Genomic DNA, 22847 nt, shown 5'->3' with positions numbered 1-22847 from the left:
CCACTGGGATTAGGTCATCATAGCTGTGTTGGTCGGGGGTGCATGTTTTATCATAGCTATGCTGACCTAACTTTTTAAGCAAGTGTAAACCAAACCTGCAAAGTGACTATACAAATGGCATTATGGCATCCTCTGTGCGTGTGTGTGTCTGTCTGTCTGTCTCTCTGTATGATTGAGTCCACAACCTTGCGCCAGAAAAAGCAGTAAATTGGCGGGAGTTCCCAGTAAGTCAGTAGAAAGGGCTGAAAAGCACTAGAGTTGGCAAGTCTGCCATTGTCTTTACTTGATTTGCACAGGAGCAATTTGAATTTAAAGAAATTATTTTGTTGATATGAACAAAAGATAGAATCCAGCTCAGTCTCTTAGTTGTGTTGGCTTTGCCATGCTAACTGTAGCTGTAAAACTTATTGCTGACATGTAAGTAGGTATGACTTTGAGTACAGACAGGAAGTATCTGAACATGAGCTTAGGTGTTAATGTATTCACCACTTCTTGTCCTGTCCTGTCTCATCTGTCATCCTTCACGAACACAACATGGAGAGAAGGGATAAGTAAAAAGATGCCATTTTTTCTTTCTATTTCTTAGAGTAGAACCACGGTTTAAAATTCAAACTGCAAAATTCTTGTAAGTTATATTTTAAGTTAATATTTAAACAATAATTTCATCAGAACTTAACAAGATCATCTGGAAAACAATGCATTGTTGGCTGACCTCACTGGTATTTGTTTATGTAATGTGGTAACTTTTACTGTCACATCCAATCAATTCCAAAATTTCAGGGAAAGTTTTAAGCATCATTGGTCAGATTTCTAATGATTTTGGGGACAGTCATAACATCTATGGCAAATGGTGATTCATCTGTCAAAGGCATCCATTAACACCTCGCAGCACAATAGTGCCCTTGCTCATCTCTCCAATACAGTTTAACATATTGACACCATGAATGACAGAAGAGAAATAGTTGCTCTCCCTCATATGTTCAGCCCTCCCTTTCAATCTGGGGGGAAGAAAGGTACTTTGCGGGGGTGGAAGAAGAGAGTCGCACATAGTTCCTGACAGGGTGGGGAGAACAGGGGATTCTGCTGTGGGGGAAGGGAATGGAGGAAAACAGAGCCCATTGTTTGGTGGGGTGAATAGGGGACTCTGGTGTGGGGGGGAGGGGGAAAGCTAGAGGACTAGAGCCCCTGGCATGATGTGGAGAATGGGGGTGGGGCACACACAACTCCTGGCAGGGTAATTGGGGAATCCTGGTATGGAGGGCATGGGGGTGCATAGAACACCTGGTGATGGTGGTGAAATTGGTGGACCCTGGCATGGGGGAAGGTTGGAGAGAGTGGATGACGCCCCTGCCATTGGGGGATGGGGAGAAGGAATGCAGGTGGACCTTGAGCCCCTGGCATGGGGAAGAGAATGGGGGATCCTGATATGGAAGGAGGGAGGGAGCAAAGAACCTGTGCCAGGGGAAAATTGGGAGAAGTTGAGAAAGTCCCTGAAAGAGAGGGTCGTAGGAGCATGGCACATGACGGTGTGGTGGGAATGGAGGGATGCACGGAATCCCTGGTATTTGCAATAAGCTCCGCCTACAGAAGTCAGGAATTGTGCACCCCCTTTATATATTGATATTCATTGACACTGAAAACTGATATCAGGTATACATATCCAATAGAGAAAGGGGAATGGGTTTGATCTATGTTTTGTAAAACATCATGTAACTTCTGTGTATGACATAAAATCATCATTATCAAAAAAATTCCATGATACTACTCTGATCAAATGAAGTCAGCCACCCAACAAAAGCAGCAACAATAATCTCATATTCTATACACCCACTCAACCCTTTTGGTTCCCAACTGCCTAAAAAATAGTAATTTGGGCATGCTTCAAAGGTCAACAAATCTGGGGTCTGGTAGATACAAATTGAGAAAACTGAAGCACTTCTCTCAAGTTACCAGGCAATCCCTAAATAATTTTGAGCATTATGGGTTAAAACCAATGCTTTTATAAATTCAGATTCCATGTAGACTGGAAGTCATTCTCTGCCTTTTAAAAATCCTGAGTATTTTTAAATGCGTTTTCATGATTGCGCACCTTGACGAGTTCACCTAGTAGCTCTCCCCTGTTGTGTGCAGCTGCCCAATTGACCATGCAAGCTCCATGCACTAGATGCACTCCTGGCAGGATTAGACAGGAGGTATTGGATCTCCTGGGCCTGTAGGAAAAAAAGACTATGTAGGCACAGCGATAGACCAGCTGTAGAAATGTGGACATTAAGAAAAGATTGAACATATAATATATAATATAAAAATAGTAAATGAAACAATGAATTTGTACTTCTGTGGCTCTTTTGGGTAATGTTGATCGCTAATTTGGCTCCTTGAACCATTGAGGTCTGAGTATCACTGGTCTAGTCAGTCCCACCAGCTGAGCACGGATGAGCCTGATGAAGGGGCAAGAACCTCAGGTAAGTGTATGCGTATATTTTTCCTTACAGTGCTTAAATGTAAAGATGGTGCCCAGCTCAGTCCCAAGTTAGCAGGGCAAAGATATCAACTTTTCATTGCTCTCTCTTCTATGAGTAAAACAGTGTGATGCTGTATGGAATATGTGGAATACTTTGTGATATTATTATCAATGTTATGAAATTGCAATGAATCGTGCCAGATATTCCGTGTAAGGTGTCAGGGAAAATGTTATGATTTACCCAGTACAATAATCTTGTTTATATGTTTTGTATCACATTTGTAGTATGATTTATAGATTTGTAGGGAATATCTCTATTTCAAACTTGTGCTGTGAATCTGGATGACACCCCCAAACAGATTGGCACCAGCACTGCCTAACCTGTTCAATGGCCCATCAAGGGTCATCAACTGTACAATGAACCCACTGAAAGGAACTAGGGGATACACTTTATGAGTCAGCAAGGCATGTGGTATGCTTATGGACAGAACTCTAAGGCTTTCCATGCTATGTGCTGTAAAGTTTATGTTTGGGACACAGGAAGTACAAATCACATGACAAAAGAATATAAAAGGCAGCTGCATCATCTCCATTTTGTTTTCAGTCCTGCTTCTTACCTATGGAATAACTTTTCTACAAACTGAAGCTCTGAATAAAGGACTGAATGACTCATCCAAGCTGTGGGAATTTTCCAGAGGAACTTTCATGCCAGCAAACTCACCAATACTACTAAGAACCTGATATATGGACTTTGAAGTCTCTGTATGTATTTGATGGCTTTACCATTTAACAACTCTCTTCTTGTTCTTTCTTTTTTCTTTAAAATAAACATTTAGTTTTAGGTGCTAAAGGATTGGCTGGCAGCATGATATTTTGGGTAAGATCCAAATTAATATTGATCTGGTAACTTCGCTGACCTTTTGGGGTCAGAAGAACATTTTGTTTGTGACCAGAGTTTTAAATAACTTCTCACTTACTGGACCTATGTGCTAACTGGGAGCCAAAGAACTGGAATGCAATAAAGGGTCTGTGTGATTTCTTTTTTTTTTTTTTAACTACTTGATAATCAGTGTGGGAGATCAGAAGTATAGTCTATGACTGGTTGGTGAGTTTAACTTCAGTGTTACTCCCAAAACTGGTGGTTATCTGCTCTCCCTTTCGCAGTCTGCCCTGCCCTTGGTATTTTCAGTGAGGGCTGCCCCAGGCAGTACAAGCAGTACAGCAAAAGGCAGAGCTATCTGATTTTCATTCCTCTGTAGGGTTAGGAAGGGGGGCCATGTGGAGCAGTTTGTTTATGTATATAGAGATGGCCCTTGTATTCTCCTGAGAGATCTTGATGAAACTTTCAGAGATATTCAGTGATCCTCTCCTGAAGGTTTCTAGGGATGGTAAACTTATTTTTTCCTTCTTGGTAGGACACTTTCCCACACAATTCCACAACGATTTCAGCAGGCACCATTGCAGTAAACAGACTAGTGGCACTCAAGCCAGAGTATCTTCAGGGCACTAGCAACAGCTGTGCTCTCTGCCTTTGTTACCCTCAGGAGTATCAGCTACAGTCACCACTGCCTGTTGAAAATATTGCCAGTGTTCAGTGCCATTGCCTTATACTCATATCCTTGGACATAGGGGCCAAAATGTTATCATTTATTGCAACCAAAAATTTCTCTCCTCCTTCCTCCCTGCCCCAGCAGGCTATGCTCACGATGGCTGGAGCTGGAGGGTGGTGCTATGCAGAGGTGTTCTAAAGCTCAAGTGACAATAAGGATGTCTTATTAAAAGTGATTATGGGAATAAGGGAAGGGAGTTTTGAAACTTACCTCTTCCTTTCTGTTGTAACTGTAAATACAGTGTTTACATCTGTCTTTCATCTGTAACTACTGGCATTTGAGCCTTGAGGGTACCCCCTCTACACCTGTGGAACATCTGACCCTGATGAGGAGAAAGAAGAGGACTAGAGAGGGTATGTTCAGCAAGATCTGCAAGCCAGTGCTGCATAAGACTATGAACAGAAGGCCTGGAGGGTGAATATTGCAGACACTATGTAGGAGGAAAGAGCAGACAGGAGAAGGAGAGGGAGATGCACCAGGACATAATAGGGCTTCTCAGACAGTCACAAATGCTGCAGGTGCTTGTTGACGTACAGATCCAGCAGTCATGGCTTGCCCACCCATTGCAGTCACTGGAGAACTCCAATTTAGCAGCTCTCTACATACCCCAACATTCCACGTGGCATCGTGGGTCACATCCCTACCCCTACCACTCTACTCCGAGGAATAGCAACTCCAACCAAAGTTCACATACGCCAACTGTAGAGCTCACAGATCAATTTATGTGTAGCATAAATGGGCAGGGTTGTTTTCTACCTTTCTAATTTTCAAGTTCTGTTCCATTAATTTATTTTGGTAGTTTGTATTGTATTGGTTTTTTTTAACTGCATGTTGTTTATTGCCAGGCAATAAATTTTTATTTTTTTAAATAAATTTAGTTTTATTACCTCACAACTTATGCTGCTAGTCAAAGCACCCACTACTTGTAACTCTCACCAGTTAGTGCTCATTTCTTGGGCCTGGACATGGTGCTCCACCATCTGCGGTGTGAAAATTATGGGGTATGGATAGCATTATGGGATGGAGAAAGTTGCATGATGGGAACTTGACTCCTTGCTCCCAGGCACCTTTGCGTGACTCGTTTCTACCCCACAACACATTGTGAAAATTTCCCAAAAGGCAGTGACCTGGCCAGTGGTGAGTGGCACAATGGAATAGCTACCTGTGGTGCACTGCAATCTACATAGACATAATCACTGCTGAGTACACACAGTGCCAATGCAAGCAGCCAAGTATGCATGTGGACGAGCAATATGCTAACTGCAGCAGTTGTACGCTGATGTAATTTACATCAACCAAAGTTTGTAGTGTAGCACAGCCTCACTGTCTTTAATCATAGTTCTGATAAAATCCTTGCTGCACCTTCTAATTGCTTCTCCCCAGCCGCCAGCACCATCTCCTTTTTGTCTGGATTGAGAGTCTGCTAGCTAGATTTCAACCAACCTCCAATCTTACGTAGTAATACTCCTGGGGGAATACTGTGCCACTGTGCGTGCGCAGAATTCATGTCTCCCAAAGATTTCTTCGCTTCCCTGCAGAAAAATCACTTTCTGATGGGGGAAGCAAAGGGAAACTGCAAAACTGGTCATACACTGCTCCCCAGCAGCTCAGGTGCATTGTTTCAGGCCTCCAGAGCAGCCAGCGGAGAGGTAAATCAGTGGGGGGGAGCTGGGGATGCACCAGCCAGTGGCTTCTACCCTGTGCCAGGCTTAGCTGCTATTCCCGGCAGGGATGGGACTTCCTCTTCCCCTGCAAGGAGCGGTCAGGACTGGGTCAGACCCACCCCCAGAAACCTCTCTAGCTGCAGGAAGCGCCGCACGCCCCCTCCTTCCTGCCTCCATTGCTCCTCAGCTGTGGGGGGGAGGGGTCACTGTATGGGGAGCTGCTCCTCTATCTGCCCAATGCCCGTGCATCTGGACCCACCTCATACCCAGATTGCCCCACCAAGCCTCTCCACCCGCACCCAGACCCCCCCCCCCCCCGCGGCCCCCCCCCCCCCCCCCCCCCCCCCGCAGAGTCCCATTGCCTCTCCACTCAGAACCCCTCCCCCAACGAGCCCCTGTTCATCCAGATCCCCCTTGTACCCGGACCACCCAGCTGCCTGCAGCCAGATTGCCCCACACAGAATCCTTATCACCCCACACCTGGATCTCCCCACTCTAAGCCCCTCCACACTTGGATCCTGCTGGGCTGAGCCTGCCTGTCTACATCTAGTGTGCTTGACACAGAGGGGCAGAGCCCCAGGGTGTTTCTGGGGCAGGTCTGGCCCTTGCATTGTGTCAGGGTCGGGTGCAGCCTCACCACCGAGTCCATGTCCTGGGGTGAGGGCTGCAGGGTGATCTCCCACATCTGTGCAGTCAGTGGCCTGTGCTCCCCACTGTCATGCTGGATCCTCCACATTTATTTATTGATCAATAAAATTTGCAGAATTTTAAAATACTGTTTGCAGAATTTTTAATTTTTTGGCGCAGAATTCCCTCAGGAGTAAATACAGGAACTCCTATAGCAAATTGTGATTTAAAATATCCCTGTTGTTTGACCTTCTCTTTTCCAAATACAAATAGAGAATTCTGACATGGGATTTTAATGTATTTTAAAAGTTAAATTACTGCTTATAAAATATATATCTAAATAGCACTAGAGACTGAACTCCTTTCTGCAAAGGCAGTTTTATTTTTCCACTCTATCTGATCAGTGCACTTTAAGTTTTACCTGTAGGGGCCAGTTCTAGAGGTGAGAAGATAGTGTGGTCTTGATGCCCCTTGAGTCTGTGGTGCCTCTGACTCCTTGATGATGATCAATTAGTTGCAGTTGAGATTATGGTTTTCATGATGTGTAAATAGACTGAGACCATTAGCGCATTTCTCCTAGGCTACTAAGCAACCATCAGTAGTAACTTTCAGTCACTACAGACCCAGATTTGATTCAAACCAGTATGTCAAGATGAAAGGCTCTGTAACCCTTTACATGTCCCCTGAGCCATCTAGTCTGTTTGAAAAACAATTTGATGCATGTCTTGTAACTGGAAAGAAATAAGGAATCCTTTCCAGTTCAGATTTTCCTGAAATAGAATCAGTATATTGGAATATTTTAGCCTTTTTTATAAGTGATTTCTTAACAGTGCAAGAAAGTGTTTCATTTGCTTTTTAGAATCACTGATTTTTTTCCTATTTGTAGTAGCAAGAGTTAACACAGTAGAGCAGTAGAGATTCTGAGATGCAGCATAGGAATTACGTTCTCTGTCATTTGTGGTTTAAGAAAAGGGGGTGGTATTCAGCATTTGAAAGGGCTTTAATGAATGCTGTTAGTGTTTGTGAAAGCTAATGGTCAGAGGATGTGGAGGAAAGCAATAGAAAGTGCATTGGCTGCTTCAGTATGACCTGATTAGCATTTTTCTTGATTGAGGTGACTGTTTCACCTTGTATTTTCATCCCAGCATTTTTCATCATCTCTTGCCATTTGTTTATATTCAGATGACATATGATTTAAAAAAGCGCTTTTATGTATGTGAATGCAGTCCCTCCCAAAATTTGCTTGCCATATGCAGGAAGAGCATGTGTTTCTCTAGTCTTGGTTGGATGCACAAATCTTTTATGTGCATTGCTTCGTGCCCTGTTGCCTAGACGATCACTTGCTTTCATTGAGGATGTCTGGCTCTCGTAAAGAGTTTGACGTGAGGCAGATTTTAAAAATCAGATGGAGATGGTTTGGTCACCAGTCATCAATCCCTAATTCTGCAGTGGACAGCCACCAGGGAGACTTCTGGAACAGAGGACAAAATGCAACAACTGGTGGGACAAAGTTTTTAGATCCAGGTAACCTACCATTACCTCTGGCATCAATTGGTTACAGAAGGTCTAGCCAACAGGATTTCCAGAATTCACCTCCTTGGCCAATGGCATCCACCTCTGAAGTCCCTACATTTGAGTTCACAACAGAAAACTGTGGAGATGCACGTTGGCTTGACAGACCAGAAGCAGATGATGGAGCGAGTGAAGAAGAAAATGAATCGGACAGCAGTTCATGCAGGTTAATTGTTATTTTCCTATTTTGGGAAATTAGTTGTCATTTTATGTCTTGAATGTCATTTTATGTTTCATGCCTACAAATGTCAGCTATAATTTATCCTAGATTAAAATGCTTCAGAATTTTCTGATAGTTGCATTGCATCAAAAGCATAAAAATACTGATAACTGGCAGAGCATATAATTGAATATATTTGCTATGACCAAATTAAAATTTAACTTTAATATAGCTAACCTATAGCAAAATTAATCTTTACAGCTACTGAAAATAATATGCACACAATAGCTTTACAAGGCTTTTTTTGAATTACTTTAGAGTAACATTTGTTCTGTGCTTAGCTGTGTTAAGAATTAGTTTTACACTAAATTAGAAAGAAATAATGTAGAGGTAAGATTTCTATAGCTCTGAAATCTTTAAGTATTTTTGAGAATAAAAGATTCAAATGGAAAAATAAATTTTATTTATTTTAGCTATGAATCTCAGTTATAATTTTCTCAGGTATGTGCATTTTTGCAGTGTTCTGCAGTTGTAAATCTGGGCATATAAATCTGTATTTTAATGTCCATATTCATATGTTGATTATGCAGCCGAATGTGAGTACAGCTTAAAGAAAAAAATTTTTTACTTCATCCATTGAAAGTGATATATTGCCAACCAGCTTGTGCAGCAAACATGAAAAGTGCCTTAAATTGATTGTGGCTGTGCTAATCAAGTGTCTTAAATTGTAAACCTAATTATGTCCATAAAATTATGGTAATAGTTTTGTTTCTGTTTTACATCTTGTTTCTGGTGCTAAAAATAAATAATATATGATATTACTATTGTTTTTATCAAAAGGTGTATGTTAACTGGTGGAAAATAAGTAATACGTAATTTAATTTCTCTTTTTTTTCTGGGTTTTTTCCAAAATGTCAGTTTATTTTCATTACATCCTTTATTACTTAGCTCAACTATACTATACAGAGTAACGTGTCTTGCTGTGCCCTTTTTTGTTGTTGTAAATATTAGAAATGCTACAATAGCTAACTTGTCATCTCAAATTAATTTTCATGTGGTTTGCTTTCTAGCTTTTAAAATTATTTTGCAGTGACTTGATATTCTAAAGAAGTGTGATTATCTTTATTTAAAGGGGGCAGAGTTTTATTAATAAGCCTATTAGAGATAGATCAATGTGTTGCGTTCCCTTTGGAGAGTGTACCCGTATATAGAAAAATTTAGTTGGTGCAAAGGCAAACAGACAAGAGCAAACACTGCACAATTTATGGTTTATATCCTTAACAAAACAAAAATTCTCTCTGTTTAGGAGTCAACATAGCATTTGCTTTTGTCACTGAGTTGAAAACATTTATCAGAATTATCAGGGAATGAAAAACTGCATAATGAGACTTTATAAAAAGCAATTTAGTCTTGCTTATAATAAGTATATTTAGCTATCAACAAAATGAGTTTCAGAGAAAGTACCTAAGAATCTTCTATATGAGGTGATTTTCAGTATGTGTTTTTGTAAACAATTATATGAACAGTTACTACAGATGACATGAATACATCACCAGTCAATCTGCAAAGATAGTCTTTTTAATATTTTCAGAAACATCTACTCATTGAGTGCAGTTTTTTATGTACAGCACTACACAAACAAAAGAGGATATTCCCAAAGTGAAAACTATTGGTATAAAAAAACATGTTTCATTCAAAGAGATCAATATGCAGTCTTTAAAATTAAAGAGACATTTTGATTTGCAGAAATGGTCAAGTACAGGAAAGGAACTGAAGTATGACCAATAAAACTAGTTAATAAAAGTGGAGTATTACAATTATCTGTTTAAAGTATAGGGGGAATCTGTGTATAATAGTATTTTAATTTTACTTATGGTGGTTGAGTTCTGTTTTTTGTTTTGTTTTTGCAAGTGGCAAGGGTTATGTAGTACTAGAAACACAATTGAAGTACAAATCTTGTCTGGCTTTTGTATCCTTTAACAAAGTAACTGCATCCTTGTTTTCTTGTATGTTTACACTCGTAATCTGAATCATGTAAAATTATTTGCCTGGTGTGTGTATTCTTTGTATTGTGCTTTAACTCTTGCCATTACTTTATTTTCATTAAATGAGAGAATTTTGGGTAAATTATGGGTTCAGTATGAACTGTCATGCCTAGTTAATGCTAATGGTTAAGAAGTTGCTTCATTTAATCATTAGTTTGTGTACACTTGCATCATCAAGATAAGGTGTATACTAAACCATTCCTGCTACACACCCTTTATAATAGGTATGCAAGAACCCCAAACTGGAATAATCTAAAAATACCAAACAATGTGGCACATCAGTTGACACAGTCTGACTGACTGAGCAGTTGGAAGCTCCCTCCTGCTTGTAATCATTAATGTAAAGAGATTTAATAACCATACAATCATTTTTCTGTGTATATTCTTCTAAAATACAATTTCACATTTACTATGTTCTTTTGGGTAGCACAAAAATACTTTGTTGCACTCGGACTTCCTTCCTAATATAAGGGCCCCATGTTCCCTTCAGTGGAAATAAGCCACATCTGGGAGTGGAAAATCCATTTTAACTCAGTTTCTTTCATTGAATTCTTCTGTAAAAGAGGGAAGACTTGGATGGACAGGCGCGCACGTGCATACACACACCACCCACCCTCCTCTGTCATAAAGGAGAATGAGATTCCAAGCCCATTGATCTGCAGAGATCTGTAGGAGAGAAATGTTGCGTGTGTGGAAAGTTCTTGCGTCTGCACTCCTCTCTAGCTGAGTGCCATGTTGCAGGCCCTGGAAGCACAGCATGATAGAGGAAATAGTCTTGTATTCTGCATGTCTCCTCCCACCATGCCATATGGGAATATGTGGGCCAAAGCAGAGGGAAGAAGGGGATTTACATTCTGTTTCTGGTGTTATGAAAGTTTAAAATCTTGACATGTATATTGGGGCCTATACATGAGATCCTTTTTGGCTATTGATCCTCTCTTACACCTCCTGTAGTGCTGCTGTGTATTAGCTCTTAAATACTGTAGGGTGTACCTTAGGGTTGCCAACTTCGTAATATTTAAAAACTTGGACACTCCAGCGGGAGTGCCGGAACTTCTCCTGCCCTGCCTTTTCCCTCCCAAGGCCCACCTCTTCCCCTGAGGCCCCGCCCCCCGTTTGCTCTTCATCCCCCTCCACTCCCCATTGCTCGCTGCTTTTTCCCTCTCTTCCCCCCTTTCTCTCCCCCTCTGCTCGGGTTGGGAGGGACTTGCCTGCAGAGCTGGGGCACAGAGAGGCAGTCACCCAATGCAGGTAGGAGGCGGCCCCGGCTGAGTAGGGGATGGCACGGGTAATGACCCGGTGCCTCCCCGCCCACATTAACCAGACTTTTGGTGTCTGGTCAGTAGATCTGACCAGACATTGTCAGGTCCCCTTTTTGACCGGACTTTCCGGTCAAAAACCGGACACCTAGCCACTCTGGTGTAGGTTAAGCATAGAGAAAGTTCATTTCACCTAGATATCTCTGGAAGATTGTTAGGGATACGTTATTTAATGATTAAATAAATACAAATTAAAACAAAAACAATACCATAGAACTAACCAGATCTGTGTCAGACATCACTGATCAGTTTACTAGTATATTGTATCCTTCCTCCCCACCCCTCACTCTGTTGTCTTTTTAGATTGTAAATTCTTTGGAACAGGGAGCATGTCCTATGTGTTTGTACAGCGCTTTGCGCAAAGTAGATCCACCCTGAAATAATGGTTGTTTGTTGATTTCTCAGTTGTGGGTTTGTTTGTATTAGGATGATACGAAGACACTTAATACTAACTGAGGGGCTTATAGAGGAGTATGTACTGGTTGTATGCCCCGTCCTAGAAAGTAAACCAAAATCAGAATAGACACACTGATAATATGAAACAAATTTTCCCTTGTAAAACCGAAATTGTCAGCATACCTATAAATAAGACAATTCTCAGTAACTAAGGCAGTTATAGAAAGTGTTAATGTCCTGTTTGTCTCTAGAGAGGCCTCACATACATACAAGGGCTAAAAAAAAAAAAAAAATCTGTATTTTTTTCCCCACCTGGGTCAGAAAATTCATTTTAGCATTGTTCTATTGTAAAAGGTGTGGGTTGCTTTTTTAAAAGACCTTTTTACTCAACAGGGGTCTGTTCCTCATGTACCTTGTGTCTTACTCTGCTGACAGATGTTGAGGGAATTTGTTTTGTTTTGTAATGCTTTTCACAATTGTCTTGTGCGTTTCTGAGATCTAGATGTCAGTGTCATCTCAGTCTTTACAGAACTAAAGATCTTTTTTCGTTCCTTCTAATCCCTGTCTATCACCATTAAATCCTGGTCGCTAACTCTCTCAAACTCAGTGTCTTCTTTCACTCTTTTCTTCTTTTCCCCTGCTATCATGCCCCCTCTTCCCAAATATCGTGTTTCCCACTAAAGGGTATTTGCTGCTTCTTCTGGAACCACTAAAATTTATTCTTTTTTTTGGCATTCCCCTCTTTAAAACTCTTGCCCATGCCTTTATAATTTTTCAACTTGGGTACTGTAAAATTATGCTTTTTAGCCTTCCTGTCTCTCTTCTCTCCAAAACATACAATTAATGTCATCTCCTTTTGCTCTGTCCATACCACCTCCCTTCAATATTTGAATCCCTTCCCTGGCTTCTTATTTCTTACCATGTTAGACTGAAAGTGGTTAGCCATGATCAAAGCAAGTCTCATCTGAAAAATGTTTAGCACAGATGTATACTATTAGGAGCATTTTTGTATGTAGATGCAAGATCTGTGATCTGGCCATTAACACAATACATTTCTGTAGTGTAGACAAGGCCTTAGTCCTCAAGTTCAAGGGTGTATATACTCTCTCTTCCCTTACTCTCTCCTATAACCACCTCTATTCTCATTTCCTCCTAATTTCCCCTTCTCTCCCCCCCCCCCCCCGGTCTTTTACTCCCTATGTTTCTCCTAGTTCTCACTAACAATTCCAGTATGGCTTCATGCCTGCATTCATGCTGAGCTCTAAATCTGAAAAAATCTCCTACTTCCTGTTTGCCAAATGCCTTCTCCTTCATATCCCAAGAATCCTTCCTACCTCATTCTCCTTTTCAAAAAACTTTCCACACTCTCTGTTACTTGAATTGATGTCTTGCTGATTTTTTATTGTAAGCTGTTCTGGGAAGGAACATCTTATTCCATTTTTGTGAAGTATCATATGAATATTTGTCAGTTTACATACACTAATAATTCAGAAAAAGCTGACGTCTTAAAGTTCCAGTGGTGAGTTACATTTCTTGCCTCCATCTACTGACCAAAATACATGAACAATGTATTTGACCTATTATGCACTAAAGATTTTTGCAAAAAAGTTCCCATTGGTAGCACCATTGTGAACCCTAGTCTAGAAAAGACTTCAGCAGCTTCCTGTATTTTTACCACTGCTAGGGTGACAGATGTCCTGATTTTATAGGGACAGTCCCGATATTTGAGGCTTTTTCTTATATAGAAGCCTATTACGCCCCACCCCCTGTCCCGATTTTTCACACTTGCTGTCTGATCACCCTAACCACTGCTTGGTTTCACAGCAAAAATGGTATAGTGTGTGTGGGATTTTTTGGGTTATAGCAGGTAACTGTATCACATTAGCTATTCGAACTGTAAAATCCTAGTAAAGACTAGGCACTGCAGGTAGCCTTTACTGCAAGGGGACTAGGTGAGATCAGCCTTTATAATCCTGCCTGTGGTTGACCTCACCTAGTTTACCTCACAGTAAAACTACAGTGACTTATCCACTAGAATTTTACAGCAGGATAACTAATGCATGTTTGTTATGCCATGGTAAAAATGCAACTTTTTCTTGGCAGTGAAGACAAAGCCTTAGTTTAAACCAACTGGACTAATGGTAGTATTGGTAGGCAACTTTTAAAAAATGATATTTATTGAATAATTGTTTTTCAAGCCACTAATCCTCAAGAGGAACAATGTCCACGCTAAGTTTAAAATCTCAGATGTTGGTCCTATATACTAGTTCCAAAAAGGATATTTAGAACTTTTTATAATGGGAAAAGGATAAAATATGTTTTTGTTTTTTCACTCTACCATAATGAAGTTTGCTCAGACTTAAAAATTTTATTTTATTGGCAAAGCCAAAGCATTGAGAAGCTCAGTCTAAGGCATGGTCTGCACTAAAAAGCTACTTCGCCCAAAGGTATGAAAAATTCACATCCCTGAGTGGCATAGTAAAGACGATCTAATCTCCAGTGTAGACAGTGCTAGGTTGATGGAAAAATTCTTCCATCGATCTACCTACTGCCTCATGGGGGAGTGGAATTACCTATGCCGATGGGAGAACCCCTCCCATCGGTGTAGGTAGTGTCTACACTGAAGTGCTGCTGCAGTTACACTGATGTAGTGAATCAAGTGTAGACAAGCCATAAAAGGTGAATATTTTTGAAAATGGAATGTTTGAAACCAGCTGCTTATAAAGAATGATGGATTTGTAACCTTAATTATGGTAGGCAGGGCTAGTGCTTACTAGAATTCTTATGTAGTAATTACATTTTTTTGTTTGCTTTGTTACTATCTGAGAGTATAAAAATCCACAGTTTACATGTTCCCTGACACTGTGCTCCCACCTCCTCCAGAATTTAGAAAAAATTGACATTTCTTCTGCTTTCAGAGATAGCTTTCACATTATAAACTGCTGCTCTGTGTCCTTGTTGAGCTGCAGCAGTGCAGCTTGAAACAGCAAAAGGATAGGTGTGTATTCCACCCTCCCACTTTTTAATAGGCTGTTAATATTGAAGCCTAATTATGATTACTTCAGTGCCACCAAGATTAATTGTTTTGCTACCGAACAATGAACCACTTTCCCAGGCAAAAATACTTAATCAAAAATCTTGCTTGGAGTAACAAAATCCCTTAAACTAGTGGCACTCAGACTGTGTTCTGTGATCCTCAGTGTTAAATGCTTTAAGACCCAAATAATGAGTTGACTTCCAAAGAACTACTCATGATTAAAATAAAGCATGTGCTTAAATTCTATGCTGGATTGGAGTCCTAGGCCTTGTCTATGCTACCACTTAAGTTGACATAAATTACGTTGCTTAGGGGTGTAAAAAAAAAACCCCTCTGAGTGACGTAATTTACATCGACTTAAGTTTGAAAGAGTAAAAAGGGAAAGTGTTATTAACTGAACTGTATTTTCACCGACTCATGTTCCAAGATATGTGACAATAAAAATATTTCCACTGCATACGTGTCATAACTATGTGTATGTAAATATTTATTTTTCTAAATTTATTCTCAAAGGAGTTGTATAGAAAGGGCACTTTAAGACATTTATCTCTCAAAAGTACTGATATGGCCTCCATTACAATAGTATCCAAGAGCCTTACAACAACCTGTAAGAAAATGGAAATGTCGTTATACCCATTTTACAGATGGGGAACCAAGACTCAAAGAGACTAATGGTATGTGTATACTGCAGCTGGGAGCATGCTTCCCAGCCTAGGTAGACAGATGCACACTAGCTTGCTCGAGCTAGTATGTTAAAAATAACAGTGTGGAGATTGCAGCATGGGTGGCGGCAAAGGCTAGCTGCCCAAGTACAAGTCTACCCATTGGACCCAAACTTGTGTGGCTAGGCTATGCTGCAACATCCACACTGCTATTTTTAGCATACTAGCTTGAGCGGAGTTAGCACGTCTGTCTCCCCATGCTGAGACATACTCCCAGCTGCAATGTAGACATGTTGCCATAGCTATGCCAGCATAACCCGGTAGTGTGGATGTAGTCCACACGGATGAAAGGGATTTTTCTGTCTATATAGGAACACGACTTCCCCAAATGATGGTAGCTAGATTGGTGGAAACATTCTTCCATCAGTTTAACCTCCAGCGTAGATGTAGCTAAATCAGCTGCATTGGTCAGGGGTGTGGATTTTAAGTATAGACCAGGCCTCAGTGTCTTGCCTAAACCTACATAGGGAGTCTGTGGTAAAGCAAGTAATGGAACTCTGGTCTTCTGAGTTCCGGGCTAACTCCCTAACCACTAGATCAGGGGTTCTCAAACTGGAAAAATGTGGTTTTAATTTATAAGAGGGGTTGCACTCAGAGGCTTGCTCTGTGAAAAGAGTCACCAATACAAAAGATTGAGAAATACTGCATTAGATCATCTTTCCACTCTTCAATGGACTTTGGACCACACACATGTGTGTGGAGGAGGGAAGATGCGAATAAAAGTAATTGCAAGAGACAAAGTGTTAACCTGAGTAATATATATCACTTCTAAAATGCAAGCATGACTTTCATTGTTTCAGCTATGAACAGAATTGCTGTATTAAAATATTAGCCAAACTAAGATTTTGTTATTATGTCCTTCAGGACTTCCAACAGCAGTCAGACTCTGTCATCTTGCCAAACTATGGAGCCTTGTACAGCAGATGAATTTTTTCAGGCGCTCAACCATGCTGAACAAACCTTTAAAAAGATGGAAAACTACCTGAGACACAAACAACTATGTGATGTGGTATTAGTTGCTGGTGATCGCAGAATTCCAGCTCACAGGTAAATATCTAAAAGATTCTGATTCTAAAATAAATTACATTGGCTTACTTATGTTTGTGCATCTGTGGTGTGAGGGTTAACTATTTTGCTTTAAAATAAAAGATTCAAGAAAGAGGAGGTTTTGACCAAATAAACTTTGGAAACTAAAAATTAACTTCTGTCTATTCCCTGTGATACATGATCAAAAGTAATTCTAATGGGTACAATGTTAGTTCCCACCTGTGACTATACACTCAAAGATTTGGCAAACAAAAACAATAAAATCCCTACCCAGAATCAATTTTGAAAATATTTCAAGGACTGTAGTATTTTTTACTGTTCACAAAGAAAAAATTGAATTTAACATTTAAATGTGTATTGGATGTTCCCTTGTGTCTTCCAAATTAATTCAGTGTTATGGTTTGCACAACTGTAAGACCAGCCGGACGATTCTCCCTTAGCAACGTCCGTAGGGTCGGTCTGGGTGCCCCCTGGAGTGGCGCCTCCATGGCGTCCAATATAGGAGCCTGCTGACCCTCCACCCCCTCAGTTCCTTCTTACCGCAGGTGATGGCTGGCTGGAACTTTGCTGCGCTCTTGCAGCAAGCCTAGCAGTGTCTCAGTTCGTGTATATAGTTCTGATTCTCATAGTTTTATAGTTAGTGTTAGTTGTAAGTTAGTCAGCTGTTGGGGGGGTTTCCCCTAAACTCAACCCTTGTCCCCTCCTGGGACATGCCTGGGTCCCCAGGGTTTAAACTCTGTGTGGTCTGCGGGAAGTTTATGCTGAAGAGTGACCCCAGGAATCGCGGACAGAATTCTCCGCTCTGGTGGAGGAGGGGAAGCTGATCTCACGAGCATCCCTCCAAGCAGCCCTGGACGCAGCAGATGCAACCTCCCGCACACTGGCCACCGGAGTGGTGATGCGGCGAGGTCCTGGCTTTAGGTTTCCGGCCTTCGCCATGAGGTCCAGCAGACCATCCAGGACCTTCCCTTTGAGGGACCCACGTTATTTTCTGAGAAAACGGACAAGTGGCTCCGTAGCCTAAAGGACTCAAGGGCTACTTTACGCTCCATGGGCCTGCACAGTCTGGCCACTCAGCATAGACAATTTAGGCCGCAGCCAGCCCCGCGGCCGTATCAGCCCCAGAACCGCCCACAGGCCCCGCGCAGTAGGAGTAGGAGTGGCAGGAGGAGGCAATATCCGTCTGCTGGACAGTCTTCGGGCCAACCAAGGCCTCCGTCGGGGCCTAGACCCCAAATTTGATGGTGTGGTCAAAGACGACCTACCAGTCAGGACCTTGTATCCTACCAACCTTACCTTCTCGTCCCGTCTTCCATATCACAATAATACCTCAACACAGACTTTACCTCAGATTTGTGGTGGGCAACACCCATCTTCAGTTTGCAGTCCTACCGTTTGGTCTGTCGATGGCCCCGAGAGTCTTCACAAAGTGCATGGCAGTTGTGGCGGCCTTCCTGCGCAAGCACCAAATTCAGGTGTTTCCCTACCTCGACGACTGACTCATCAAGGGCTGCTCCAAGGTACAGGTGGAGGCTCAGGTGGTCTTCATCAGATAGACCTTCCTCAAGCTCAGCCTCCGGCTAAACGAGGCCAAGTCTACCCTGTCCAGCAGATAGAGTTCATAAGGGCAGTCCTGGACTCGACTCAAGCCAGAGCATACCTCCCAGAGTCCAGGTTCCGGTCCATGTCCGACATCATTCTCGGTCTCAGGCGTTTTCCGACCACTACAGCAAGAAACTGCCTGAAGTTGCTGGGGCACATGGCTGTGAGCACCTATGTGGTGAGTCACGCCATGCTCAAACTGCGCCCTCTCCAGTCCTGGTTGGCGACCATGTACCGACCAACCAGGGATGCGCTGGACTCTGTGGTGACGCTGCCCTGTGCGGTGCTAGACTCCCTCCGGTGGTGGCTCGACCCGCGGGAGGTTTGTGCAGGAGTGCCCTTCGCCAGCCCTCAGCCCCCCCTATCCTTGGTAACCGATGCGTTGGACCTGGGGTGGGAGGCGCACCTGGGGGATCTCAGGACCCAGGGCCTTTGGTCCTCGGAGCACCTCACCTTGCACATCAACGTCAGGGAGCTGCGGGCGGTGCATCTTGCCTGCCAGACTTTCAAATCCTGCTTGGCAGGCAGGTGTGTCGCAGTTCTCACGGACAATACCTCGGCAATGTTCTATATCAACAAACAGTCTGGGACTTTTGCGTAGAGCATGCAATTCACCTGATGGCGTCTTACCTTCCGGGGGTGAAGAACGGCCTAGCGGACACCCTTAGTCGATTGTTTCACGGTCACGAGTGGTCTCTCCACCGGGATGTGATACATTCAATCTTCCATCTCTGGGGCTCTCCCCAGATAGACCTGTTCGCCACACGCCGGCGTGGCCGAGCCAGCATTGGTTCACGTCACTGCTGCAGATGTCCGTACAGGCGCCCATCGCATTGCCCCTGCTCCCGGACCTGATCACACAGGATTGAAGCCGCCTCTGGCACCCAAACCTGGAGTCGCTCCACCTCACAGCCTGAATGCTCCATGGCTGAACCTTGTAGAAATGGGATGCTCCCATCAAGTTAGGCAAGTCCTCCTTGGTAGCAGGAAACCCTCTACCAGGGCTACATACATGGGCAGGGCATGTAGTGAGAAAGGTGGAGGGGGAAGTGGAGCTGAGTGTCACGGATAGAGTTCCAGGAATAAGAACACAAAAGGAAGACTTAAGGCTATGCCTATGCTATAGAGTCGATGTGAGCATAGCCCCCTGTCTTAGATGCAGCTTATCCCATCAGAAGGAGTTTTTCTGCCAGTGTATGAGCACCACCTCCCAGAATGACATTAGCTATGCCGACAGAGGAACTCTTTGGTTAGTATAGCTGCATTTATACTGGGGTTTTTGTCGGTATAGTTATGTTAGTCAGGTGTGTGGTTTTTTCACACCTCTGGCCAACATAGCTATGCCGGTTTACATTTTGAGTGTACAGAACTAAAGATCTAAGGCAGTGTTTACACAAGAGTTGTACCAATTTAATTATATTGTATAGTTTAAGTGGTATAACTACCCCTAGAGTGGCTGAAGTTATACTAGCTTAAATGTGCTTATACCAGTGTAGCTTGGACAGAAGGGGAATAAACTGTAGTCATAAGGCATCTTTTCAGTAGTATAATTGTCTCTACTCTAGGACTTATACAGATATAACCACATTGAAAAAATCACACCCCTTACTGAAATAGTTAGACCAGTGATCTGTGTGTAGACTGGGTCTTAGCTTAGGCTACTGTTGCAGCAAACACTATTTTCCCGTTAGAGCCCTAAATATTATTACAATATTGTCAATGTTAAATATTTTTAACGTGAGATATTTAGTTTACATGTCTGGTTCTGAATTTTAATGGAAGAATATAATGAATTACAAGTTATTTTAAAATTTGTTTTATTAACTCATTCAAATCTAGTCCAGCCAAAGAACCTTTCACTTTCTAAACTTAACCATGACTACGTGGTCCCAGGACAATCTAAGGCTTCTGACTAAACAGGAGAATATCAAATCAATCTGACAAATCTCCCTCAATGACAAGATGAATTTATCTCATACCACAGTCATGCTGTACAGAACCCTATTCTGAGAGGCAGTATTTGAAACTGAGATTTTATTTAAATGAAAAACTAAAACACCCAGAACTGCCACATGGATAGCTATCCTAACAAATCATTCTAATTATCCTCTGGGACTGAATAACCTAGTTTATCAAGAATGGGCCATAAAAGGAATTTTGTATTACAGGGATTACAGAATACTGTTATAATGTCCTTTGAAATGTTTAAAATGCTTTTAAACCATTTTCCTCATGGTCAAATTGTGTTTAATTCAAGTTCTACACATTCTCACCCATCTCCATTGCCTCCAAAAGGCTGGCAAAAAGCATTTACCTGATGCAGCCCTGGACAAAGATGATGCAATGGATAACAGATGGAAGATATGCAGACACAATTTAATGAAAAGTAATGGCTGCAACACCGTCAGCAATCTATAACTTTGCAATTGATAAACTAAGACACAATTTTATGTAGTTCATCTGTAAAATGCATCCAGTTAATCCAAATATCTGTAAGAAATACTATCAAGCATTCCCCTTGCTTTTCCACTCTATTTAATCATATCTTCAGCTACCTTAATTCTTGAAAATGTATTACTATTATAATATGTATTAAGTGTTTTGCTCTCTCTCTAATGCAAATAACTTCGTTGAGCATTAACCTAGACATGCACTCATCCCAAACAGTTGACAAAAGTAATGTGTTAAGTGCTTGCACAAAAAAGGTAACTCTACTATTACCATATTCCTGTGACTGACTTACTATACTCACATGTGGAATTTTCTGATTTGTATGATCTCCAGTTCTACTCAGTAGGCAGGTTCTGTCATTGATGTTTGTATCAATTAGCCTATGAGGAACATAAATAAAATATTTTAAAGTATTTTTTAAAATTACTAAGAAGTAATTCCTTTACCATTTTAAAATTAATAATTGATTGTTTTTTCCAGGTATTTTTCATACAGTATCTAATGCTATGTATTTGCTTCTTTATGTATTATTTTTATATGGCGATTATAAAAAGTCATTGAGCACTAAAAGGGTAAATCATTTACATCAGCAGAAAATGTACTTTCAGTAACAGTACTTCATTATTCATAGGAAGGAACTGGGGCATGAAGCAGTTTGTCAAGTTTAAAATGCTTTCCTCAGTACAATGCACCTTCAAAGGGCAAAATAATGAAGCATTTATTAACCAACATCAGCTTCACTAAGGTCTTTTTTTGCCTCTCTCTCCCCTTTCTCCAATATGTTCTCAGATTAGTTCTCTCCTCTGTTTCGGACTACTTTGCAGCCATGTTTACTAATGATGTAAGAGAAGCAAGACAGGAAGAAATCAAGATGGAAGGTGTAGAGCCAAATGCACTGTGGGCTTTGGTTCAATATGCATATACAGGTAAGAAGAATGAAGAAAAGGGTGGTAATGTTTCTCTGATGTTCTGTCCCTAAGTGAACATCGTATTCCATTATTAGATTTCAGATATTTGGTAGAAATGCTGCACCATACAATTCAACTGCTTATTTATTAAAACTACTATTACTGCCATTATCTAGAGCAACTCAGTGGGATGTAGTTAGTTGTTAGTTGATGTCTAGTTAGTTGACAAATGTCAAAATATTTCAGATGCATCCTGATTGGCGAAAGGAGAATTTTTTTTCATAATTCTTTTGCACTATATTATGCAAGCTACTAATTTTTAATTTTTGGGCTGTTTTGTAGGAAGGTTATTGTCTTAGTTCTGTAGCATGTTCTGAAAATAATTCTATGTTTATGATTTTTTAGGAGGAGGTTGACGAAAGATAAAAGCAGAGGAAACAGAACTACCATTTCAGCCACATTTTTCTCTCTCTCTCTCTCTCTTACTTAGTCTGTCAAAAAACCTTTTTTTTGTGTGTTCAGAAAAATCTCTTGTTGGAATTACAGTCAATATTCTTTCATAAATAATGAGCACGCTTCTTTTAATATTGTTAGGTCGCCTTGAATTAAAAGAAGATAATATTGAGTGCCTGTTATCTACAGCTTGCCTTCTCCAGCTCTCTCAGGTTGTGGAAGCGTGCTGTAAGTTCTTAATGAAACAACTTCACCCATCCAACTGCCTTGGAATCCGCTCTTTTGCTGATGCACAGGGTTGCACTGACTTGCACAAAGTGGCTCACAATTTCACCATGGTATGTCCTTATTTGTAGCATCATCCATTTATTGATTTTTCTGTAGCAAGGAAAATATAGAGTATCTGCCTTCCTGAGGTAAATGTTGCTATCCCGCCCCCACCCCCTAAGAGCCATTGTTATTATCAGAGCTATTTATATACTGTGACGTTAAGTACTGCTTTCTATCTTGGTAGTGTTCCATTTAGTCAGAAAAAAGGTAATGGGTAAAATCTTCAAAAATGCCTGTGACTATTTAGAGAAACAGCGTGGGTGAGGTAGTATCTTTTATTGGCCCAACTTCTGTTGGTGAGAGAGACAAGCTTTCGAGCTTACACAGAGCCCTTGTTCTGGTCTGGGAAATGTACTCAGCCACCTTCTATATAGCAACATAGGAACAAGGAACATATGTTCTTAGGTAGAATCATGAGTAGCCAAATGCAAAAGTATAGCCAG

The 22847-nt window shown here is 41.3% G+C and overlaps 1 protein-coding gene across 3 annotated transcripts in view; it reads left to right on the top strand.

The window, feature by feature from the left end:
- KLHL5 (kelch like family member 5) overlaps window positions 1-22847 on the top strand; it is a 109829-nt gene that overhangs the window by 34895 nt on the left and 52087 nt on the right. Inside the window, exons 2-5 of one of the 3 annotated variants that reach the window (XM_029910668.1) lie at window positions 3066-3223; window positions 16478-16660; window positions 21503-21639; window positions 22216-22412. In XM_029910668.1, the coding sequence (XP_029766528.1) occupies window positions 16518-16660; window positions 21503-21639; window positions 22216-22412 (477 nt within the window). In that variant the 5' untranslated portion in view covers window positions 3066-3223; window positions 16478-16517. Of the gene's footprint in view, window positions 1-3065; window positions 3224-7702; window positions 8101-16477; window positions 16661-21502; window positions 21640-22215; window positions 22413-22847 lie in introns of those variants that run through there. The other 2 variants (XM_024209957.3, XM_024209955.3) reach the window with 2 other exon arrangements.

The sequence above is a fragment of the Terrapene carolina genome, unplaced genomic scaffold (assembly GCF_002925995.2).
Source record: "Terrapene carolina triunguis isolate 2854851 unplaced genomic scaffold, T_m_triunguis-2.0 Scaffold66, whole genome shotgun sequence".
Classification (NCBI taxonomy): domain Eukaryota; kingdom Metazoa; phylum Chordata; order Testudines; family Emydidae; genus Terrapene; species Terrapene triunguis.
The sequence above is the reverse complement of the archived record's forward strand: the minus strand, read 5'-3'. Positions and strand labels throughout refer to the sequence as shown.